Source organism: Lepidochelys olivacea, assembly GCF_965140295.1.
Source record: "Lepidochelys olivacea isolate rLepOli2 genome assembly, chromosome: 5".
NCBI lineage: Eukaryota > Metazoa > Chordata > Testudines > Cheloniidae > Lepidochelys > Lepidochelys olivacea.
In genome coordinates, this window is record NC_140415.1 from 21,783,690 (window position 1) to 21,806,037 (window position 22,348).

Genomic DNA, 22,348 nt, shown 5'->3' on the forward strand with positions numbered 1-22,348 from the left:
CAGCCACCAAAATTGCTACTCCTTGCAACATTACGTATCTGATACAATGGAAACTGGAAATGTGGGGATAGCTTAGAATATATTGAATTGAATGTGGAATAAATAACTTAAAGGCTGTTGTACTGATCATATTGTGTATTTTCAAAATTAATTGATTAAAAACCTCAATCTTTAATGATGCTGCTACAGAATCCAGGGACCTTACTGCAGATTCAGTCCAGCCTCCATTGGAATACATGGACCTTGTCCACTGCAAGCTATGAGTTAATGCAGGGAATTCATTTTACAAAAGCTGTAAATGGTATAAAACTACTAACTGGAGGTTAATTTTCCATATTTAGGAAGTTTATTAGACTTTTGGCATATGTAGAAGGAACGGTGTAACAGGAAAGAAAGGTGTGTTTGAAATCTCTCTCAATATTCTCCTGTAGCTTCCATTTTTATTAATGGGAGTTGCATGTGTGTATTGATGAGAGAATAGGAATTACATAATTTTATAGAACCATGCAGCTCAATGTGCATGGTCTGTTTTTAGTATTCCAGCTGATGTTATAGGTGATAATTGAGGAGGAAATTGACAATAGCCTTCTTGGATCAAAATACCCACAAGAAGGTAGAGTACTTGGGTGAGACAGAAGCTAAGTTGAGGGATGTGTGTTAATTCACCCAGTTGAAATAGAAGTTACATGCTAATAGCTCTCTTCAAAAATATGCTCGTCAAACTTAAAATGCCTGCAGTTTTGAGATAAGTAAGCTGCATTGTAAAAGGATCTTTGGAACCTAAGTTTAGGGCTTCAATCTATAGTAGCAAAAGCATTGTATACTGAGAAGTGCCAATAGTTGTAAGCCACAAAGCTGGAACGATAAAACAAGAAACTCCAGGATAGCAGGGGAGGGGGAGCGTGGGATCTAGTATCCAGGTCAAAGTTTGAAGACATGTTGGTGCTCTCTGAAATTACTCACCACACCAAAACATAAAAATAAAAGTGCTAACCCCACGCTAGCAGGTGAAACTCCACCGACCTTCCTGCCCTCTCACCCCCTTCATTCTTTTCTCAGTCAGGAAGCTTTGCCCTTCTGTGAAATTCTAAGGCTCTTAATTCAGAATGGAACTTAGTACTTGGACTTTGCTCTCCCTGGAAACTACAGTTGATAGCATTTCTTCATAATTTATAGTGGATAGCATTTCTTAATTTACCACCTTGAAAACTCTAACAACACAGCACGTTGAATGGCTGGTCTGGATGTTTGAACAGAAGTGTCTTCATGCAAACTACTTGGTCAGAATAAAAACAAACCCTCATTGGCGAGACTTGTTCGTGATCAGAGGCCACTGAAAACCACAATGCTTGACAATGTGAGAAATCTTGAAGTCCTAACAGTCAGCATCCTTTTCTGAGATGATTTATTATGGTAGCACCTAAGAGCACTAATCGTGGAGCAGGATCCCATTTTGCTATGCGCTGTACAAACACAACAAAAGCAGTCCCTTCCCGAAAGAGTTTACAATTTAAGAGCTACCCAAAGTGCTAAATCTTAATAAACACAAAGGATAATACTGCGTATATGGGGGGTTGTATGTTCAAAGTATTGCATACACATTCATCCAAAGAACATCTCAGTGTGAGAGAGAAGTAAATAGTAGTATTTCAATTTAGATATGGGGAAACTGAAGGACAAAGAGGAAATGATACGCCTAAACTTGCACTGCAGCTCGGTGATAGAGATAGAACTCAGGACTTACTCATTGTTTTGACCACAGTACCTGTATGGTGCACCTAGAAAGGGAATGCTGGTCTTGCGATTAAGGCACAGAGCTTGGAGTCGGGTAATCTCTTTTCTATCCCTGCCGCTCTTTGCAGGAAATTCAACCTGCCTCTGTTTCCCTTGGTAAAATAGGTGTAATACTTATTTACTCCTGAGTGTTAAGAGGCTCAGTTCATTAATATTTGATATTCTTTTGATGGAATGCACAACAGAAATGCTTTCAACTAGGTTAATGTGATTTGATCTGCTATGTGATGCATACATTGCAGTGGTGCAACTTCAAAGAACTATTTGAGCTTTCTCTGTTAAATAGAACGGGCTCTAAAGTGAATGTTTCTAACAAGTGCATTGAAGCATTTGAAGATCAATTTAATTTAGATTAAGTTTCTCGAACACTGTAAATGAATAGTTTAAAATGAGTGAAAGGTTTATTCTGTTCACATCACACTGGAAAAAAATAATTAGCAGTGCTTCACATCCGTGGAGCTCAAAACGACTTACAAAAGCAGTGGGAAACAGCTGAAGAAATGCTAATAATTTGTCCAAAGTTACTCAAGTCAGTAGCAGAGCTAGAAATAGAATCCAAGTCTCCTGATTTAGTTGTCCTGTGTCCTACCCACTGAACCAGACTGTCTTGCCACTGAATCACACTGCCTTTTAATATATATTAGGGTTATCCTAGCTTATTAAAATTGCACATTCACTCAGATAGTCTGTTTATATGACTTCATTGGTTGTGGCAGCACGGCCATGTTTTGAAACCTTGCTCTCTTAAATCAGCACATCTAATAGTCACTTGTAGAGCATCTGTTTAGGCCAGTTGGCTTTATCCAGTTCTTGTTTTATACTTGACAAACTATTGACATTCTAGCTTAACTTGATTTTTCCAGTTTATTTTTATAATCATCTTTACTTTCACTATGCAAGCGTTGTCCTTGACGTGCACAATGTAAACAAAAATCGGGAGCTTTATGGTTTTAATTTTTAGCTGTTGTTTAATTGTTCTGTCATCATCTTTGTTAGAAATTACATGTGGAACAGGAATATTTAAACTCTGTCCAGTAAGCGTGGAGGTTCATTACTACATGTAAGATGCCAAAAAAGCCAGGGATAACTTTATGGGCTTTTTTAAAAGTACAGCTACTAGGGTAGTAGCAGGTTTCAAAAATCTGAATTTAGAGATGCCATTTTGTAAACAGTACAGTAATAAAGCTAAATGCATGTATTCTGGAGGATGAGCTGGCTCTGGGGAATGGTAATAGGACACTAAAATCTCTCTTATCCAGGTCATCAATTCAGTTTACTATCTATCAAAGAAGTGAAAGTACCACGGTTGTTTAGCTTATTTCGTAACCTAATTCTCCATGTTATCCAGTCAGTCATGAAATACTTTATTTTCTGCTGACACACTGTATTTTTTATGTGAAGATATATTTTGTTCTTTACTTTCTCTGTTCTGAATGCACAGTAGCTCTCTAATACTAGAAACATGAAAACATGATAGTGGGCAAATGGGAGGATTTGAGGATGCACTAACTACCTTAAAATTAAAAAAAAAATGTAGGAAATTCAGCATTGTTTTTCTTATGCTTATTGTAATGTTGCTTTTTTGAGGTCAGTTGTCCTTGTTTTGCATTTTTAATAGTAGTATAACACTAAAATGAATTGCATTCATATTGCAGGGCGCTACAACTGACATTATTATTATGAATGCAAGTTGATGGGACAACTTCTACTGGAAAACATCTTCCTCTCTATTAGTGCTATAAGAAGCATATAGGTGCTTAGTACTTGTTAAACTATCAGTTGCAAGTGTCCCGCAGTAAAGGAATCCAAACAGCTCCACTGACAATGTAGTGAAGTTTCTGTCCTGGAAGGAGATGGTTGCTATTAAATCATAGCTTTTTATTTATTGTATGTCATCATTATGCCAATGAAAACATTGAGATGCTTGTTTTTTCAGCTATCTTTGTACTAAATGCTTTACAGCACAATTAGAAAGATGTGGTCCCTGCCCCCAAAGGGTTTACAATTTTATTTTAGTTGTAACCTATCAATTAAGGCAGCGGAGTGAAAGGTTGACAATGATTTTAAGATGTATATTTTTGAAGACTCAAAAGTATTGTTTTGGTTTTGTTTGTAATAGTGGAGAGGTATGTGAATAAAGAATTCAGTACTTCAAACACTGGGGTAAAAAGTATTCTTTCAAGCTTTCCATACAAAGACTATAAAAATATACATTACCTTGTTCCATTGTTCACTCAGTACATCAGCTGCATAGACTTGCAAGATTCTTGCTAGACCTGCAAGACCTCCACAATAAATAATTCAATCCAAGTAGAGGGAAAATCTGCCCTGAAAGAGGGCTCAACCAGAATATAAATCCAGAACCCCTTTTATTCTGTGTGTTATATTCAGCAATGAGACTGTGTCTCTGCCTAGAGATCAGGATGAACTGAAAAGTAAATTCAAAGCCTGAGGCTGCAGGCACCATAAATAAAATGATTCCACAGGGCTTTGGTCTCTGTTGTAGAGCAGTGCTGTTTTCACAAGAACCACTAATTGCAGCTTAGTTATCTTAGTAAGGGCAGACTTTACCTCTTTACCATATCTGTTTAGAAACTAATATAGTGAAAGTAGTACAAGCCCTTTGTCTTTTTATGTGCAAGAGAAATAAGCTGTGGTGATATTAATACCTTTATACTGGTGATACTGCATCCATGTGCTTTAACTATATCTGTTTCTAAACTGATGTAGTTAGAGGTACAAAAACTGTACGTAGCTATAACATGCAGTGTGGGTCATCAGAAGGGGGATTGAAAGCTTAATCAAAAGGCTCCAGGTAGGATGAATCACTGCATCTCATAAGGTAAATACTTCACAGTCATCGAGAACACCCTGGTACTTGTTCTTAAAAAATATATACAGTGATATTTTAATTTTCTTTTGGTAGAACATTAATAAGCAAGCTCTTAGTATGGGAGTCAGTTATTTAAATTTCATCCACATCTACTCGGATTGATTGATTTGGCTGACTTAGTTGGAGAGGAGCAGCACTTTGTATGTAGCTCTTTAGTGTAAAAGAAGAGGCTATGAAATTTTGAAGTAAACATAACTTGGTATTAACTTAATTTTAGCTTTTAAATGCCCAAGCGGTCTGCAGAATGCACAATGCCAGAAGTCCCAGTGGAATACATGAGAATGTACTTGTAAGAGTTTTCGATATGTTGCATTGACAGCAGGTTATTAGAGGAAACATTAGTTAAAACTTAGTAGTAGTGCAGGTACATACAGTGGTCTAGGAGAACAGTGGCCTTTTGGAGGGACATAGTAGAAATGTAATAAATATTTTGCTGAATTCCAGGAACCATGTCTGCCAAGTAGGGATGGTTGGCATGTGTGGGGGTAGAATCTAGGCTTAGTAAAATATTAGTACAGAGTTGTCTCTGGCTCCATTGTGACCTTCCTGTTTGCCATTTCCCCACTTCCTGTTGGTTTAGAAATGAACTAATAAACAAACATTTTTTTCCTTTCTGTTTTATTAACAGACTAGAGACGACTTCCTGGGTCAAGTGGACGTGCCACTTAATCATCTACCGGTAAGAGATGTTTATATGCTCATACGTAGTGGATCTCAAATTGAATACGAGCCAACAATGTGGTGCAGTTGTGAGTAAGGCTATTATCATTCTGGGGTGTATTCACAGGAGTGTCGTGTGTGAGACATGGGTGGTAATCATTCCATTCTACTTGCAATGGTGAGGCCTCACGTGGAGTACTGTTTCGGATGCCACGTTTTAAGAAAGTTCTGGACAAATTGGAGACCAGGGGAGAGCCAGGCTTAGAAAACCTGATCTATAAGGAAAGGTTAAATATACCGGGCATGTTTAGTCTTGAGAAAAGAAGACTGAGGTGGAGGGAGCTGATAAATCTTCAAATATGTTAAGGGCTGTTGTGATCAATTGTTCTCTATGTCCACTGGAGGTAGGACAAGAAGCAGTGGGCTTAATCTGCAGCCAGGGAAATTTAAGTTAGATATTAGGAAAAAGCTTTCTAAGTATAAGCCTGGGAGGATGGACGAGATAAACTTTTGATGTCCCTTCCAGCGCTACATTTCTATGATTCTGTACTCTGCCTTGTCAGTTCCTTGTGTGAGAAACTTTTACATAAATGCTTTACAGACTTTTCTCTCTATTGAAGGTGTAATGCCGTCTCTGTACAGCTGCCATTGCTGCAGCAGCAACATTAGTAGCTATCAGGAGAGTGTGAGGCACAGCAAACTAAGGAAAAGTTCAGTGGCCCCACAAGTCACAGCAGCTGGGAGAAGTTTTCCTCCCTGGGAGTGTTGGACCTTGAGACAGGATATCTAGAGACTCTGCAGGCTGTCCTCCATTTCTGTTGCTTATTTCTTAGATCTACCCCGACTATTCTGTGTCAAATGGTGACTGAAATGCTGGCCCACAGTCTGGTAATTTCTCACTTAACTACTGTAATGTCCTTATAATCATCCTCTGGCCTCTTTTCACACTGCCGCCCCCTCTGTTTGGAACAATTTTCCTTCCTGTGAGCCAAGCAAACTCAGTCTCCTCCAAACCTTTCCTTAAAAATCACTAGTTTTACTTTGCTTTCCATTGCTGACCTACCCCAACTCCACCGCTCATAGGCTTGTGTTTAATCCTATAATTGTGGGCGTTGTCTGTCTTAGATCATACACCATGTGGGGCCTGGAAACTGCCTAGCATGTTTTGAGCACTACTTCAGTGCTAGTAAGAGCAGTAGCCATAAGAACATAAGAATGGCCATACTGTGTCAGACCAAAGGTCCATCCAGCCCAGTATCCTGTCTGCCAACAGTGGCCAATGCCAGGTGCCTCAGAGGGAGTGAACCTAACAGTTAATGATCTAGTGATCTCTCTCCTGCCATCCATCTCCACCCTCTGACAGACAGAGGCTAGGGACACCATTCCTTACCCATCCTGGCTAACAGCCATTAATGGACTTAACCTCCATGAATTTATCCAGTTCTCTTTTAAACCCTGTTATAGTCCTAGCCTTCACAACCTCCTCAGGCAAGGAGTTCCACAGGTTTACTGTGCGCTGAGAGAAGAAGAACTTCCTTTTATTTGTTTTAAACCTGCTACCCATTAATTTCATTTGGTGGCCACTAGTTCTTATATTATGGGAACAAGTAAATAACTTTTCCTTATTCACAAAAAGAAAAGGAGGACTTGTGGCACCTTAGAGACTAACTGTCAAGGTTCCTCCCCCACTCTGAACTCTAGGGTACAGATGTGGGGACCTGCATGAAAAACCTCCTAAGCTTATCTTTACCAGCTTAGGTCAAAACTTCCCCAAGGTACAAAATATTCCACCCGTTGTCCTTGGACTGGCCGCTACCACCACCAAACTAATACTGGTTACTGGGGAAGAGCTGTTTGGACGCGTCCTTCCCCCCAAAATACTTCCCAAAACCTTGCACCCCACTTCCTGGACAAGGTTTGGTAAAAAGCCTCACCAATTTGCCTAGGTGACCACAGACCCAGACCCTTGGATCTTAAGAACAATGAATAATCCTCCCAACACTTGCACCCCCCCTTTCCTGGGAAATGTTGGATAAAAAGCCTCACCAATTTGCATAGGTGACCACAGACCCAAACCCTTGGATCTGAGAACAATGAAAAAGCATTCAGTTTCTTACAAGAAGACTTTTAATAAAAATGGAAGTAAATAGAAATGAAGAAATCCCCCCTGTAAAATCAGGATGGTAGATATCTTACAGGGTAATTAGATTCAAAAACATAGAGAACCCCTCTAGGCAAAACCTTAAGTTACAAAAAAGATACACAGACAGAAATAGTTATTCTATTCAGCACAATTCTTTTCTCAGCCATTTAAAGAAATCATAATCTAACACATATCTAGCTAGATTACTTACTAAAAGTTCTAAGACTCCATTCCTGCTCTATCCCCGACAAAGAAGACTACAGACAGACACAGACCCTTTGTTTCTCTCCCTCCTCCCAGCTTTTGAAAGTATCTTGTCTCCTCATTGGTCATTTTGGTCAGGTGCCAGCAAGGTTACCTTTAGCTTCTTAACCCTTTACAGGTGAGAGGAGCTTTCCCCTGGCCAGGAGGGATTTCAAAGGGGTTTACCCTTCCCTTTATATTTATGACACGCCCCCCAAATCTCAGCTAGGGTGAAACACTGGCTGGGATTTCTTCCTGGAGCTCTAGGAAAAACAGAGTTAATAAGACACATGCATCTCTAAATATACTACCAAGTACATAAAGACTAACAATATTTTCCACATCTCAAGGACGATTTTAACCAGTTGATTCTGGGAAACTTTCACGGGAGAGTGCATCAGCCACTTTGTTAGAAGCTCCTGAGATGTGTTGGATGTCGAAATCAAAATCTTGGAGAGCTAAACTCCACCGAAGAAGTTTTTTGTTAGTTTCCTTGACGGTGTGAAGCCACTTCAGTGCAGCATGGTCGGTTTGCAGGTGGAAACGCCGTCCCCAAACATATGGGCGTAGCTTTTCCAGAGCTTAGACAATGGCGTAACATTCTTTTTCAGTGACTGACCAGTTGCTTTCCCTCTCAGACAGTTTTTTGCTGAGAAACACTACAGGGTGGAATTCTTGATCAGGTCCTTTCTGCATTAAAACTGCTCCCACACCACGCTCGGACGCATCTGTGGTTACTAGGAACGGTTTGTCAAAGTCTGGGGCCCTTAGTACAGGGTCAGACATGAGTGTCGCTTTAAGCTTGTTAAAGGCCTTCTGACACTTTCCGGTCCACTCAACAGCATTTGGCTGTTTCTTTTTGGTTAGGTCTGTCAGTGGGGCAGCGATTTGGCTGTAGTGCGGTACAAATCGTCTGTAATAACCGGCCAAGCCTAAGAAGGATTGAACCTGTTCCTTTGACTTTGGGACAGGCCACTTTTGGATAGCATCCACTTTGGCCTGTAGGGGGCTGATAGTTCCTTGACCCACCTGGTGTCCAAGGTAAGTCACTCTGTTTAGGCCTATTTGACACTTCTTAGCCTTAACAGTTAGTCCTGCCTCCCTTATGCGCTCAAGGACTTTGTGTAGATGTTCCAGGTGGTCTGTCCAGGAATCCGAAAATATGGCCACATCGTCAAGGTCGGCAACTGCATATTCCCCTAATCCCGCTAGGAGACCATCTACAAGTCTTTGGAAAGTGGCGGGTGCATTTCGCAGCCTGAAAGGGAGTACATTAAATTCATACAGCCCGAGATGCATGATGAAGCCTGACCTTGCCTTGGCAGATTCATCTAGCGGTACCTGCCAGTACCCCTTGGTTAAGTCCAAGGTAGAGATGAACTGGGCCCGTCCCAGTTTCTCTAATAGTTCATCTATGCGTGGCATTGGATAGTTGTCTGGGCGAGTTACAGCATTTAGCTTATGGTAGTCCACGCAAAAACGTATTTCCCCATCTGGTTTGGGAACTAGAACCACTGGAGATGCCCATGCACTTTCAGAGGGGCGGATTACACCCATCTGTAACATATCCTGGATCTCCCGTTCTATAGCAGTTTTAGCTTGAGGAGACACCCGGTAAGGTTGGACCCTAATTGGGTGAGCATTACCTGTGTCAATGGAGTGGTATGCCCGTTCAGTCAGTCCTGGGGTGGCTGAGAACGTTGGCGCGTAGCTAGTGCACAGCTCCTGGATCTGCTGTCGCTGCATACGCCCAAGGGTCATGGAGAGGTTCACCTCTTCCACACCACCAGCACATTTCCCTTCGTAGTAGACACCTTCAGGCCACTCAGCGTCATCTCCTCCCTGGGCTGTAAACTGACAAACCTTTAATTCTCTTGAATAAAAGGGCTTTAGAGAATTAATATGGTACACCTTAGGCTTTCGGTTGGAGGTGGGGAATGCTATGAGATAATTAACAGCTCCCAGGCGCTCCTGGACCATGAATGGCCCTTCCCACGATGCTTCCATTCTTTGGGCCTGGAGCGCCTTTGAGACCATGACCTGGTCCCCTACTTTGAAGGAACGCTCTCTGGCATGTTTATCATACCAGGCTTTTTGCTCTTTTTGAGCATCCTGTAAGTTTTCTCTAGCAAGGGCTAAAGAGGTTCGGAGGGTGTTTTGTAGGTTGGTTACAAAGTCCAGAATGTTAGTTCCTGGAGAAGGTGTAAATCCCTCCCATTGCTGCTTCACCAACTGCAATGGCCCCTTAACCTCACGGCCATATACAAGTTCAAATGGGGAAAACCCTAAACTGGGGTGTGGTACAGCTCTGTAGGCAAAGAGCAACTGCTGCAACACTAGGTCCCAATCATTGGAGTGCTCATTTACGAATTTACGTATCATGGCCCCCAAAGTTCCATTAAACTTCTCCACCATGCCATTTGTTTGATGGTGGTAAGGAGTGGCAACCAAGTGATTTACCCCATGAGCTTCCCAAAGGTTTTTCATAGTTCCTGCCAGGAAATTAGTCCCTGCATCTGTGAGGATGTCGGAGGGCCAACCTACCCTGGCAAAAATGTCTGCTAGTGCCTGGCACACACTTTTAGCCCTGGTGTTGCTTAGAGCTACTGCTTCCGGCCATCGGGTGGCAAAATCCATGAAAGTCAGTATGTACTGCTTTCCTCTGGGTGTCTTTTTCGGAAAAGGACCCAGAATATCCACAGCTACTCGCTGAAATGGAACTTCAATGATGGGGAGTGGCTGGAGAGGGGCTTTGACCTGGTCTTGGGGTTTTCCCACTCTTTGGCACACCTCACAAGACTGGACATAGGTAGAAACATCCTTGCCCATTCCCTCCCAGTGGAATGACCCCCCCCAAACGCTCTTTGGTCCTGTTCACCCCAGCATGGCCACTAGGGTGATCGTGGGCTAAGCTCAAGAGCTTGGCCTGGTATTTAGTGGAACTACCAACTGTCTCTGAGGATGCCAGTCTTCCTGGTGTCCACCAGAAAGAGTTTCCTTGTATAAAAGTCCTCTTTCTACAACAAACCTGGATCAATTAGAAGAACTGAGAGGCGGTGGGTTGCTCCGTGCCGCCGTCCAAGCTCTCTGGAGGCTTTCATCTGCTTCCTGTTCGGTCTGGAACTGTTCCCTTGATGCTGGAGACATCAGTTCCTCATTGGATTGTGGACCTAGGCTTGGTCCCTCTGGAAGCGATATAGGGGATGGAGCTGTTTCTGTTGACTGTGAACTGCTCTCCGCTGGTGCACTATGTTGGGATTCAGGCTCCGGCTGAGCCTCTTGTGTCGGGTTATCGGCTGCTGCCAGTTCAGGGTCGGTGGGGCCCTCTGGTGTTGAGGTTGCAAGTACTGGATTCAGTGCTGACACTGGGTCTGGTGTTGGTTGTTCGGCTGGTTCTGGTTCTGGGACTGGTTCCGTCTGGGTCTCTGGGACTGGATCCACTACTGCTGTTGCAGACATTGGCCTGGGGTCCGGGTCCATCACCTCTGACCGGGTCCTGATAGAAGTTTCCGGAACAGAGCTAGGCCTCACGGCTTGTTTAGCCTGGCTGCGGGTGACCGTTCCCACCCTTTTGGCCTGCTTCACATGATTGGCCAAGTCTTCCCCCAACAGCATGGGGATGGGATAATCATCATAGACTGCAAAAGTCCACATTCCTGACCAGCCCTTGTACTGGACAGGCAACTTGGCTGTAGGCAAATTGAAAGAGTTGGACTTGAAGGGTTGAATCGTCACTTGGATCTCTGGGTTGATTAAATTGGGGTCCACTAAGGAAGCATGGATAGCTGACACTTGTGCTCCGGTGTCCCTCCATGCGGTGACCTTCTTCCCGCCCACACTCACAGTTTCCCTCCGCTCCAAGGGTATCTGGGAGGTATCTGGGCCTGTGGACCTCTGGTGTGATTCCGGTGCAATGAACTGTAATCTGTTGGGGTTCTTGGGGCAGTTGGCCTTTACATGCCCCAGCTCGTTACATTTAAAACATCATCCAGCTGACGGGTCACTGGGGCGAGGAGGGTTGCTGGAGAACGGGGTGGCGTGACAATAAGGGGTCTGGAGGGTTCTTTGGGAGGTAGGTGGGGCTTTGGGCGGCCCCCAGTAATAGGGTGTGGTCTGGGGTGGTCCCTTCTGGTCTCCGCTCCAACTGCGACCAGTTTTCTTCTTCTCTGCCACCTCCACCCATCTGGCTCCAATCTCTCCTGCCTCGATTACAGTTTTGGGTTTCCCATCTAGGATGTATCTTTCTATTTCCTCAGGAACACCCTCTAAGAATTGTTCCATTTGCATTAGGAAGGGCAAATTTTCTGGAGATTCAACACTTGCTCCTGATATCCAGGCATCCCAAGGTTTCACAATGTGGTAGGCATGTCGGGTAAATGACATGTCTGGTTTCCACCTTAGGGCTCTGAACCTCCGACGAGGCTGCTTGGGTGTTATCCCCATTCTGACTCTCGCCTTGGATTTAAACAGTTCATACTTGTTCATGTGTTCTTTAGGCATTTCAGCTGCCACCTCAGCTAAGGGTCCACTGAGCTGCGGCCTCAGCTCTACCATGTATTGGTCAGTAGAGATGTTGTACCCAAGGCAGGCCCTTTCGAAGTTTTCTAAGAAGGCCTCAGTATCATCACCTGCCTTGTAGGTGGGGAACTTTCTGGGATGGGAAGTGGTACCTGGAGAAGGATTGCTAGGGTTTGTTGGTATATTCTGCCGGGCCTTTATCCCCTCCACCTCCTCCACATGCTTCCTCTCTTTTTCCTTCTCCTCCTTCACATGCTTCCTCTCTTCTTCCTTCTCCTCCTTCTTCAGCCGCATGAGTTCTATCTGTCTTTCATGTTCCCTTTGTTTTTCCTCAGCCTGAAATTTGGCTAATTCCAGCTGTAGTCGAGCTGCGGATTTGGTCATTCTAACCTCTCTGTTTTTAACTAACTTTACACCCGAGGTTTAGAAATAAACAAACAAAACTTGGCTGTAAAATTTTGCTGTGCTGGAATAGAATACCTATTCTCTGATAGTGATTGTCAGCCTACAGAAAAAGACAATTCCCTTGTCTCTGCTCTGGGCCCAAATTAAAGCAAAAAACCTCCAACTACTTGGAAACCTGCTTACCCAGCCCAAAGAAAAAGAAAATGGGTAGAACACACACCCCCTATTTACTTTTAGGAAGAAAAGAAAAAAAAAAAAAACTCTGGGTTGGAAGACTGTGAATTTCCCTGCAGGAGTTAAGTACCCTGCCTCCAGGCAAAGAAAACCTGCAATTCACAAAGATAATCCCCCTTTGTCTCTGCTTGGCCACAAAGCAGAGAAAAAACAAGCTGCTTTCAGTTTCAGCTGCTTTCTGGACTTCCTTTCCAAAGGAAAAAAAAAAATTCCTTTTTAAAATCTGTATTTCTAGTTCAAAAAATCTCAACTGGATCTCAAAATGATTTCAGGTTAATCCCACCACTATGCCACCATGTCAAGGTTCCTCCCCCACTCTGAACTCTAGGGTACAGATGTGGGGACCTGCATGAAAAACCTCCTAAGCTTATCTTTACCAGCTTAGGTCAAAACTTCCCCAAGGTACAAAATATTACCCCCGTTGTCCTTGGACTGGCCGCTACCACCACCAAACTAATACTGGTTACTGGGGAAGAGCTGTTTGGACGCGTCCTTCCCCCCAAAATACTTCCCAAAACCTTGCACCCCACTTCCTGGACAAGGTTTGGTAAAAAGCCTCACCAATTTGCCTAGGTGACTACAGACCCAGACCCTTGGATCTTAAGAACAATGAATAATCCTCCCAGCACTTGCACCCCCCCTTTCCTGGGAAATGTTGGATAAAAAGCCTCACCAATTTGCATAGGTGACCACAGACCCAAACCCTTGGATCTGAGAACAATGAAAAAGCATTCAGTTTCTTACAAGAAGACTTTTAATAAAAATAGAAGTAAGTAGAAATGAAGAAATCCCCCCTGTAAAATCAGGATGGTAGATATCTTACAGGGTAATTAGATTAAAAAACATAGAGAAACCCTCTAGGCAAAACCTTAAGTTACAAAAAAGATACACAGACAGAAATAGTTATTCTATTCAGCACAATTCTTTTCTCAGCCATTTAAAGAAATCATAATCTAACACATATCTAGCTAGATTACTTACTAAAAGTTCTAAGACTCCATTCCTGGTCTATCCCCAACAAAGAAGACTACAGACAGACACAGACCCTTTGTTTCTCTCCCTCCTCCCAGCTTTTGAAAGTATCTTGTCTCCTCATTGGTCATTTTGGTCAGGTACCAGCGAGGTTACCTTTAGCTTCTTAACCCTTTACAGGTGAGAGGAGCTTTCCCCTGGCCAGGAGGGATTTCAAAGGGGTTTACCCTTCCCTTTATATTTATGACACTAACAAATTTATTAATAAAGAAAGGGGTAAACAGTGAGGTGGCAAAGTTTGCAGATGATCTAAACTGCTCAAGATAGTTAAGACCAAAGCAGACTGTGAAGAACTTCAAAAAGATCTCACAAAACAAAGTGATTGGGCAACAAAATGGCAAATGAAATTTAATGTGATAAATGTAAAGTAATGCATTTTGGAAAAAATAACCCCAACTATACATACAATATGATGGGGGCTAATTTAGCTACAACTAATCAGGAGAAAGATCTTGGTGTCATCATGGATAGTTCTCTGAAGACATCCACACAGTGTGCAGTGGCAGTCAAAAAAGCAAACGGGATGTTAGAAATCATTAAAAAAGGGATAGAGAATAAGACGGAGAATATCTTATTGCCCTTATATAAATCCATGGTACGCCCACATCTTGAATAATGCGTACAGTATTAATACATTTATTAGTCTCTAAGGTGCCACAAGACCTTCTTTTCATTTTGTGGATATAAACTAACACAGCTGCTACTCTAAAACCTTTCCTTATTCACTTTCTCCACACCACTCATGATTTTATATACCTCTATCATATCCCCCCTTAGTCTCCTCTTTTCCAAGCTGAAAAGTCCTAGCCTCTTCTCCTCATATGGGACCCGTTCCAAACCCCTTATCATTTTAGTTGCCCTTTTCTGAACGTTTTCTAATGCCAGTATATCTTTTTTGAGATGAGGGGACCACATCTGTAAACAGGCTATGAAAGGCATCTTTTAAAAAGTGGAAGTCAAGTCCTAGTGAGGTAACTAGAAGTTCTTCACAGTCTACTTTGATCTTAACTATCTTGAGCAGTTTAGTATCATCTGCAAACTTTTCCACCTCACTGTTTACCCCTTTCTCCAGATCATTTATGAATAAGTTGAATAGGATTGGTCTTAGGACTGACCCTTGGGGAACACCACTAGTTACCCCTCTCCATTCTGAAAATTTACCATTTATTCCTATCCTTTGTTTCCTGTCTTTTAACCAGTTCTCAATCCATAAAAGGATCTTCCCTCTTATCCCATGACAACTTAATTTACGTAAGAGCCTTCGGTGAGGGACCTTGTGAAAGGCTTTCTGGAAATCTAAGTACACTATGTCCACTGGATCCCCCTTGTCCACATGTTTGTTGACCCCCTCAGAGAACCCTAACAGATTAGTAAGACATGATCTCCCTTTACAGAAACCATGTTGACTTTTGCACAACAATTTATGCTCTTCTATTTGTCTGACAATTTTATTCTTTACTATTGTTTCAACTAATATGCCTGGTACTGACGTTAGACATACCGGTCTGTAATTGCCAGGATCACCTCTAGAGCCCTTCTTAAATATTGGCATTACTTTAGCTATTTTACAGTCATTGAGTACAGTAGCTGTTTAAAGGACAGGTTACAAACCATAGTTAATAGTTCCGCAATTTCACATTTGAGTTCTTTCTTGGGTGAATGCCGTCTGGTCCCAGTGACTTGTTACTGTTAAGTTTCTCAATTAATTCCAAAACCTCCTCTAGTGACACTTCAATCTGTGACAATTCCTCAGATTTGTCACCTACAAAAGACAGCTCAGGTTTGGGAATCTCCCTAACATCCTCAGCCATGAAGACTGAAGCAAAGAATTCATTTAGTTTCTCTGCGATGACTTTATCATCTTTAAGTGCTCTTTTTGTATCTCGATCGTCCAGGGGCCCTACTGGTTGTTTAGCAGGCTTCCTGCTTCTGATGTACTTAAAAAACATTTTGTTATTACCGTCTGAGTTTTTGGCTAGCTGTTCTTCAGACTCTTTTTGGCTTTTCTTACTACATTTTTACATTTAATTTGCCAGTGTTTATGCTCCTTTCTAGTTACCTCACTAGGATTTGACTTCCACTTTTTAAAAGATGCCTTTCATAGCCTGCGGTATGAGAACAGGGCTGTGTTAAGGGGTGTTAAAATGGTTCCAGTGCAACTGGGCCTATAAAGGGATCTTCCCCCCCACACCTTTTTTTTTAACTTCACTCTTTTCTTCCATTGTGTGGCCCCAGGCTTCTCCATTTCATACCCAAAATGGTGTATTCAGGGGATGCTTTGCAGATGTCACTGATATCTACACCAAAATAAGGGAGGGTCTTTCTGGAGATGGGGTTGCAGTGAGATTTACTGGTGTTGGGGCAGTGGGAATTGAGCACACTGTGAAATTCAGTAGGATTGAGATTCTCTCAGATATGGGAAGATCTATCTGTGGATAGGGAGCTGGGGATGCAGTGAAATTCACTGGGATTGGGAGCTTTGAGATTTTGGGTGGGTTCTCTGGGGACACAGGCCTGGTGGTGCAGTCAGATTCAAAGGGGTTGGCATTGCTTTGGCTGGGGGTGCAGTGGGATTTGATGGGGTGTGGAGTCTCTCTGGGGATGGGGGTACAGTGGCAGGCGGAAGGGGTCTCAGTCCTTGGGTCTGTGCTGCAGCTTCTGTTTCTGCCCTCCCATTCCTGCTCCTCCCTGCCTCACTCCATTCTCTCTCTTCTGGGCTCAGCTCAGAGCCTGTCCCTATAAGATGCTGAGTGGCCAGTGTGGGATGATCCATGCCCCCTCTGGCATCTCCTGGCCCTCCACAATTTCTAGGCTGCATCATCCCCACCCAGAGCTGCTACCTCTGCTCCGCTTCCCCATGGATGCAGGTATTGCCCACTCCCTGTTTACTGACGGGTGGGCCAATGAGTGGGCAGTACCTGTCCATGGCAGGGTGGTGTGGAGTCAGAGTAGCTGTATGAGGCAGTAGCTCTGTGCAGGCCTCAGTGACCCTTCTTGAGGTTCAGAAAATGTTGGGGGGTCTTCTACCCCAACCCCACTTCAAGCACAGGTTATAGCTCCGAGTTTCACAGATATTCACTAGATCTTTCACCAGCTACCGTAATCAGTCCAAACTAGCAATTAATTTGTGAAGAGCTTAATGGGTGAGTTCTCATGGTCAACTGTGATTTCCAACATGAATATCTGCAAACACAAGAGTGGTGCTCACAAGCTGCAGCAGGCCCGTGAAAAAGATCAGAAAAGTTTGAATCTACAACATTGCATGAAATGTGCAAAGTTCAACCATTTCCAGATGAAAAATCTGCAGATGATTCTGTTGCTTTCACTTCTGAGCCTTCGTTAGCTAGTGAGGATGCTGATTTGGGTTTGTCAGGTTTGTTGAGTGCCAGAGTATCTGATTCTAGACACAGAAAGTTGCCCGCTAGTTGTTCGTGCCACTTATGGATGTGGACAATGAAAGTGGTTTTATTATTGAAAGCATGGGGCAGAATTTTGACTTTGACAAGACAGATCCAGCTATTTGGTTCCAAGTGATGGAGTCTGTTAGCCTGTTTTTCGTAGAAAACTGTCCCATTGTTAATTTAGAACAAGACTTTTTGGCAAGTGAATGAAAAGAAGGCAAGTATTAAAATTGTGGTTCTTTATCAAACACCTAATGGGGAATTCCACCCGTGATCTTGGTTCATGTACAGTTAGACTTGCCACCTCATTCTGTTTTGCTGCTTTGCTTTTCCAGCCAAGTTCATCATTTTCCTTTCATAAAACTGCTTTCACAAACTTTTTCCACTTTTGTGTTGGCAAATTTATACACTAATGTTCAAAGGAATACATGGAGGCAATCACCCACTGGATGAAATTTTCAGAACGATTGGGGAAATGGTTCGCACAGTTGAGAAGGGTATACAAACCTGCTAACAAGTGCAGAAGAACACGTGGTGCCATATTTTACATCATCTTTTGCTGTACTTAGGATTGAGATGAGAAATTAAACAGTCCTTGTAGTGCTAACTTTTGGGGTTTACTTGAAATGCTTGCAAGGTATGATAGTGTGTTGCAAGATAATGTGGAAGCTATTAAAACCAGTACTGCAAAAGTGAGGTACTTAGCACACCAAATTCAAAATGAATTTATAGATAGGATCACAAGAAAGGTATGGCAGACTATTTATTTTTGATGAGTGTAGGATAGCTAAATACTTCTCTATTATGTTTGTTTGCACTCCAGACCTTTGCTGAATGGAACAAATATATCAGGTGTTAAGGTATGCTCTGGTTCTGAAAAATGGAGTGAAGGTGTTGAGAGCTTTGTAGATACTCTTCCCTGTTCTGGTGTGGATATTAAAGAAGCTGCAGGGGGGGAACTGTTTAGTTATGGCTGATTGCAAGGGCCACAGGTGTGACACAGAGCTAACGTGGCTGCAGCATACAACAGTGTTCAAAATCAAATTCAGCAGGTAAATCAGCACATCTTTTGTCCCATGTGCTGCCCATTCACTGAAACTGTGGGGGAAGCTGCTTAATGATTGTTCCTCAAATTGGAATTGTTCAATGATTGCATACCTTGGCTTCTGCTTCTACTAGTCATTGGGATATGTTGAAAAAGCATATTAGCATGAAAAATGCCAAAACATGACAAGATGGTCAGCAAAGGCAGAGGGAATCCAACCCCTAAGAAATCAGGTTGAGGGTGTTTTTTATGCTTTTTAGACACGACCATGTCTTCACGCAATCTTACACTAGAATTTAAGTTGGAAGCTGATAGCTTGCAAACCAGAGCTTTCAATTGTTGTTTTGGCAGAAATACGATCTACTATCTTGTCAAAAATTAACATTATGAGCAAAAAATTAGAGTCTGGATCTTGACATTCAAATGGCTTGCAGTTTACTTGATGGCCTTCAAGATGCTTTGCCAGAATTATGAGCTTCTAGGTTCATTTCATGTAAGAAAGCTCCAGCTTCACAGACTGAAATGTTAGGAATATCCGTGCAGCTCAAAGAGAAATGACCTCAAAGGAGAAAAATAATGCCAGGTGAACTTGCAAAGAACAAAAGTTCATGAGGTCCTGAAAAACTTTTCAAAACCCATCTTAGACACAATATTAACACAATTTGGAGAATAGTATGCGTACGTATGATGAAGTCAGAGAAAGGTTCGCTTTTTTTACGAGCGGGAAACTAAGTCTCAGCAGCAAAAACTTAAAGAGGCACGCTTGAAACTTAGCAAGCATCTACCCAGAGGATTTAAAGTATGAGAGTTTTGAAAACAAAATTGAGCACTTTGCCAGTTTTTGTAAATGAATCTTTAAGGATGACTTGGAAACAAAGGTACCCATTGATCTCCTTAGCTACATACATGAAAGATCTTTAGATGTGAGTTTCCCTAACATGGAAACAGAACGGCGTATATTTTGCTGCCTTCCTGTAAACCATGGCTGCTAATGGAAGCAAACTAACATTAATCAAGTCCTATCTAAGAACGTCCATTGGACAGGAAAGGTTAAGTGATCTGGCAGTTATTTCTGTGGAGAACTAGGAAGCAAGGCAGATAGACTGGGTTGAGCTAATAAATTAGATTATTTCAGTGAAGGGTAGGAAGTTTCCTTTGTAAAAATACTTAGTGCTGTGTGTGGTTTTTTGCTATTGGTGGGGATGGACAGATTTGAGTCTTCAAATTGGACCTAGAACACCCTGGGGAACAGCACGGCATGAGAAGCTGCTGAACAGCAGCTGGAGGGTTATTAAGAAGCCCCCATTCATCTAGGTGGGGTTCTTTTGGGATGACTTACACAGAAAGGTCCTTTTGTGACTATTTCCTGTTACAGAAGAACTCCCCAAAAGCTAACAGTGAGTTTTCTACAGATGTTAGCTGCAGAAAGGAATAAATAAGGCAATCAAGTTAATGAAAATCTTACTTTAAAAATATTTTTTTAAATGATTGACCTCTGACTGTAGCAAATGTACTAAAATAAATTCTTTTACTGTTTTGAATTATTGAAGGGAATTCCTATCCAAATAAAACTGAAGTAATAATGCAAGTTTAGTAATGATATTCAGTATCATTTAGAATGCAATATTACTGTTTTATGAGTCAACAATGTAATACCGTTGCAAAAAAAAGTGCACGTAATTCTGGAATGTAGCAGCCGGAGTGCTGTAAGCAAGACACAAGAAGTTATTCTTCCACTCTACTCAGCACTGACAAGGCCTCAGATGGAATATTGGGTCCAGTTCTGGGTATCATACTTTGGGAAATATGTGGACAAGTTGGAGAAAGTCCTCTCAAGCAAAAATGATTAAATGATGAACTATGAGGAAAGATTGAAAAAACTGTGTTTGCATAGTCTGGAGAAGAGAAGACTGAGTGGGGGCATAACTGTCCCGAAGTATGGAAAAGTTTCTTATAAAGAGGAGGGTGATAAATTATTCTCCTTAACCCCTGAGGGTAGGACAAGAAGAATGGGCTTAAATTGGAGCAAATGAGATTTAAATTAGACATTAGGAGAAACTTCCTAACTGTAACGGTAGTTAAGCAGTGGAACAAATTACCTAGAGAGATTGTGGAATCTCCATCATTGGGGTAGGTTAGGTTTAGGGTAGGTTTAAGAGTAGGTTAGACAAACACCCGTCAGGGATGGTCTAGATAATACAGTAACTCCTCGCTTAACATTGTAGTTATGTTCCTGAAAAATGTGACTTTAAGCGAAATGATGTTAAGCGAATCCAGTTTCCCCATAAGAATTAATGTAAATAGGGGGGGTTAGGTTCCAGGGAAATTTTTTTCACCAGACAAAAGACTGTATACACGCACGCAGTATAAATTTTAAACAAACAATTGAATACTGTACACAGCAATGATGATTGTGAAGCTTGGGTTGAGGTGGTGAAGTCAGAGCATGAAAGCGGGTGGGATATTTCCCAGGGAATGCCTTACTGCTAAGTGATGAACTAGCACTCGGCTGAGCCCGCAAGGGTTAACACATTGTTGTTAATGTAGCCTCACACTCTACAAGGCAGCACGAAGGAAGACAGCATGGCAGACAGAGACACACACCCTTTGTGTGGGAAAGAGAGAGATGTGCATTGCCCCTTTAAGTATGCTGACACCATTCTAAGTACATTGCCTTTAAAAATATCAGGAAGTTGTGATCAGGAAGCTGCTGCCAGAAAGCTCAGCAAGCTCTCTCCGTCCTGAGCCCTGTCCTGTCCCCACCCTGCTCTATATGGAGAAGGGGTAAGAAGGGGGCAGGAGTTGGGGGGGGGAACACCCTGACATTAGCTTCCCTCTTCCCCCCTTCCCTGCACTGCAAGCGGGAGGCTCCCAGGAGCGGCTCCAAGGCAGAGGGGGGAGGGACAGCTGAACTTCTGGCAACTGATAGCCTGCTGGGCGGCTGCTGCACAGGGAACTTAGGGGAGCGGATATGGGGGCTGCCAGTGCACCCTGGTTCCAAGCCCCCACCAGCTAACTGCAACGAGCTGCTCTTCCTGTAAGCAGTGGACAAAGCAGGCGGCTGCCAAACAACGTTATAAGGGATCACTGCACAACTTTAAATGAGCATGTTCCCTAATTGATCAGCAACGTAACAACGAAACAAGGTTAACCGGGACAACTTTAAGTGAGGAGTTACTGTACTTAGCCCTGACTCAGTGCAGGGGAGTGGACTAGATGACCTGTTGAGGTCCCTTCCAGTCCTACATTTCTATGATGCAGTGATTCTATTTTAGAAATTGTGAATAATAATACAAAGTCTGTGCTAGCTGTGCAATCTAGAACATTCTTTATAAATAACCCATAACTTTTAATATATGGTAATGTGTAATTACTACATTTCTGTAGTTAGAATGTAGTTGCCTAATTTTTGTCACATTATAGTTCAATGAATGAATGCATTCCAGATTTTTTAAAACTTAGCTCAAATATTTGGGATAGTGGTGCAAAGAAGTGTGATTAAGGAACCCGTATGAGGATGGGGTGAGGAGAGGGTGCACTTTTTTTTTTTGAGGTTGCAGGTTGTAAAGGTTTGAGAACCCCTGTCCCTGTAACCCCCTTCCTGTGGCATATGGCATTAATTTCCAGGTATGCTTTATGAAACATCAGCCTGTATAACTGTACTTTTACCTGAGTGTAGCTTTTATGGCACTTGTCCAGAACTGAATATGTCCAAGTCTCAAACACTGAGAACAATGTAACTTTTCTGTCCTTGTGTTTATTATTTGGACTCTTTGATTAACTGTACACTGGCTAACTGGTGACCATTAACTATAGCTTCTGTGTAAGCTTCAGTTTCACAGAGTCATATTCCCAAAGCCACAGATAATCATAGTGCTGTATTGACACAGTATTGTGTCCTTGTCATTGATTGTCATGAAACAGACAGATGAAAGTCTTCCCAGTATGACTCATAAATCCTTATGGAAAAACTACTTGAG

General features: G+C 42.4%; 1 protein-coding gene across 9 annotated transcripts in view; it reads left to right on the forward strand.

Annotated features, from left to right (window-relative positions):
• NEDD4L (NEDD4 like E3 ubiquitin protein ligase) overlaps positions 1–22,348 on the forward strand; it is a 374,946-nt gene that overhangs the window by 247,554 nt on the left and 105,044 nt on the right. For 8 of the 9 annotated variants that reach the window (XM_084629494.1, XM_084629492.1, XM_084629493.1 and 5 more), the window contains one exon: positions 5,316–5,366. Coding sequence is in view for 5 of the 9 variants with exons in the window: in XM_084629492.1 (XP_084485618.1) it covers positions 5,316–5,366 (51 nt within the window). In the remaining 4 variants the exon portion in view is untranslated. Of the gene's footprint in view, positions 1–5,314; positions 5,367–22,348 lie in introns of all 9 variants that reach the window. The other variant, XM_084629496.1, reaches the window with a different exon arrangement.